Genomic DNA, 1,306 nt, shown 5'->3' on the forward strand with positions numbered 1-1,306 from the left:
GCCAAGGGGAAGACTGTTGAATTTCGTGGTCGTGGTATACCCGGCCTCAATGAAGAAGAACTTGACCCTGATAATCAGCGTCGAGTTTTGGAACACTGGCAGTCCATTCAGAATGAGGACCCTGCTGTTCAAAGGGCAATATACGAAGGCATTGTGGCTTCTGAACTTTGGTCTAAATCTAATAAGGATAATGAGGAGAGCTTCACTACCTCTACCCCTTACAAACCAGAGAAACATAACGAAAAGCCTAAGCACAGTCGTACTGTTAGGATTGAGGATATCATTGATTATGATGACCCAATACCAGAGAAGTATGCAGATGCTGAGTGGATTGGACCCATTCCACCTGAACATAGTTTAATTGGTTCACAGGGAATTGCCTCTACAAGTAATAAGAAGGGCAAATCTAAGTCTGTGACACCACCATCAGCTAGCACAACCTCAGGTAATGTGCATAGCACTCCAATGGGTGTACCGGCTGACTTTGAACAGCCTCATCAATCATTGACTACCCCCATGAATGAACCATGGCGTGCTTCAAGCCAGGTGCCTCCCAATAGTTTCCTGGGACGAACTCTTCATCGAGGCAACAATGGTGAAAGAAGAAGGGGACAGGCGGTGCCATCGCCATCGCCATCTGGGTCTTCATCATCCTCCTCGTCTGATAGTGGTTCCTCTTCGGACAATGAGAGCTCATCTACTTCTAATGGAAAGAAGAAGAAGAAGCATCGCAAACGTAAATCTCATTCACATCGTAAGCATAAAGGCAAATCGAAAGATGTTCATTTACGCAGGCCCATTGATCCCAAGGTCTATTCAGGATCAGAGGATGTCAAGAAGGTTAATAGATTCATGCAAGATTGTGAATCATACCTTGAAGTTCTTGATGATGATCCAGTCCGAGATGTGTACAATATATCTCGTTTCCTTGATGGTACAGCCCGTGACTTCTATGATGTAGTTGTCAGTGGAAATTATGAAAAGTGGACATTAGGCACCTTCTTCCGAGAGATGTTTGACTATTGTTTTCCTATTGATTTCCGTGAAAAGATTCGGAAGGAGATTGAGAACTGCCGTCAAGGTGGACGGCGAGTGAAGGTATTCACTCATGAACTGGAAAACCTGTACAACGTCCTGGGTGATGAATCAGACCGTGCGAAGGTTGTTAAACTGTGGAAGGGCCTTAACCTTGACATCACTGATATCCTGTCTTGGAAGAGTTTCTCCCAGGAAGTTCACTCTTGGGCTGTCATCGCTCGTGAGGCTGAGCTAGCTGAGGCGACCTTGAATCGTAGGCATTCAGCTA

At 45.4% G+C, this 1,306-nt stretch overlaps 1 protein-coding gene across 1 annotated transcript; it reads left to right on the forward strand.

Annotated features, from left to right (window-relative positions):
* Nucleotides 1–792: 792 nt before the first annotated feature.
* On the forward strand, nucleotides 793–1,254 carry BT62DRAFT_856104 (uncharacterized protein; the record flags this gene model as incomplete). The annotated part of the gene is made up of 1 exon (XM_043182480.1): nucleotides 793–1,254. A coding segment is annotated over one exon (462 nt), but the record flags the coding sequence as incomplete, so codon positions are not given.
* Nucleotides 1,255–1,306: the final 52 nt, after the last annotated feature.

Source organism: Guyanagaster necrorhizus (genome assembly GCF_019112545.1).
Source record: "Guyanagaster necrorhizus MCA 3950 unplaced genomic scaffold BT62scaffold_64, whole genome shotgun sequence".
Lineage (NCBI taxonomy): Eukaryota > Fungi > Basidiomycota > Agaricomycetes > Agaricales > Physalacriaceae > Guyanagaster > Guyanagaster necrorhizus.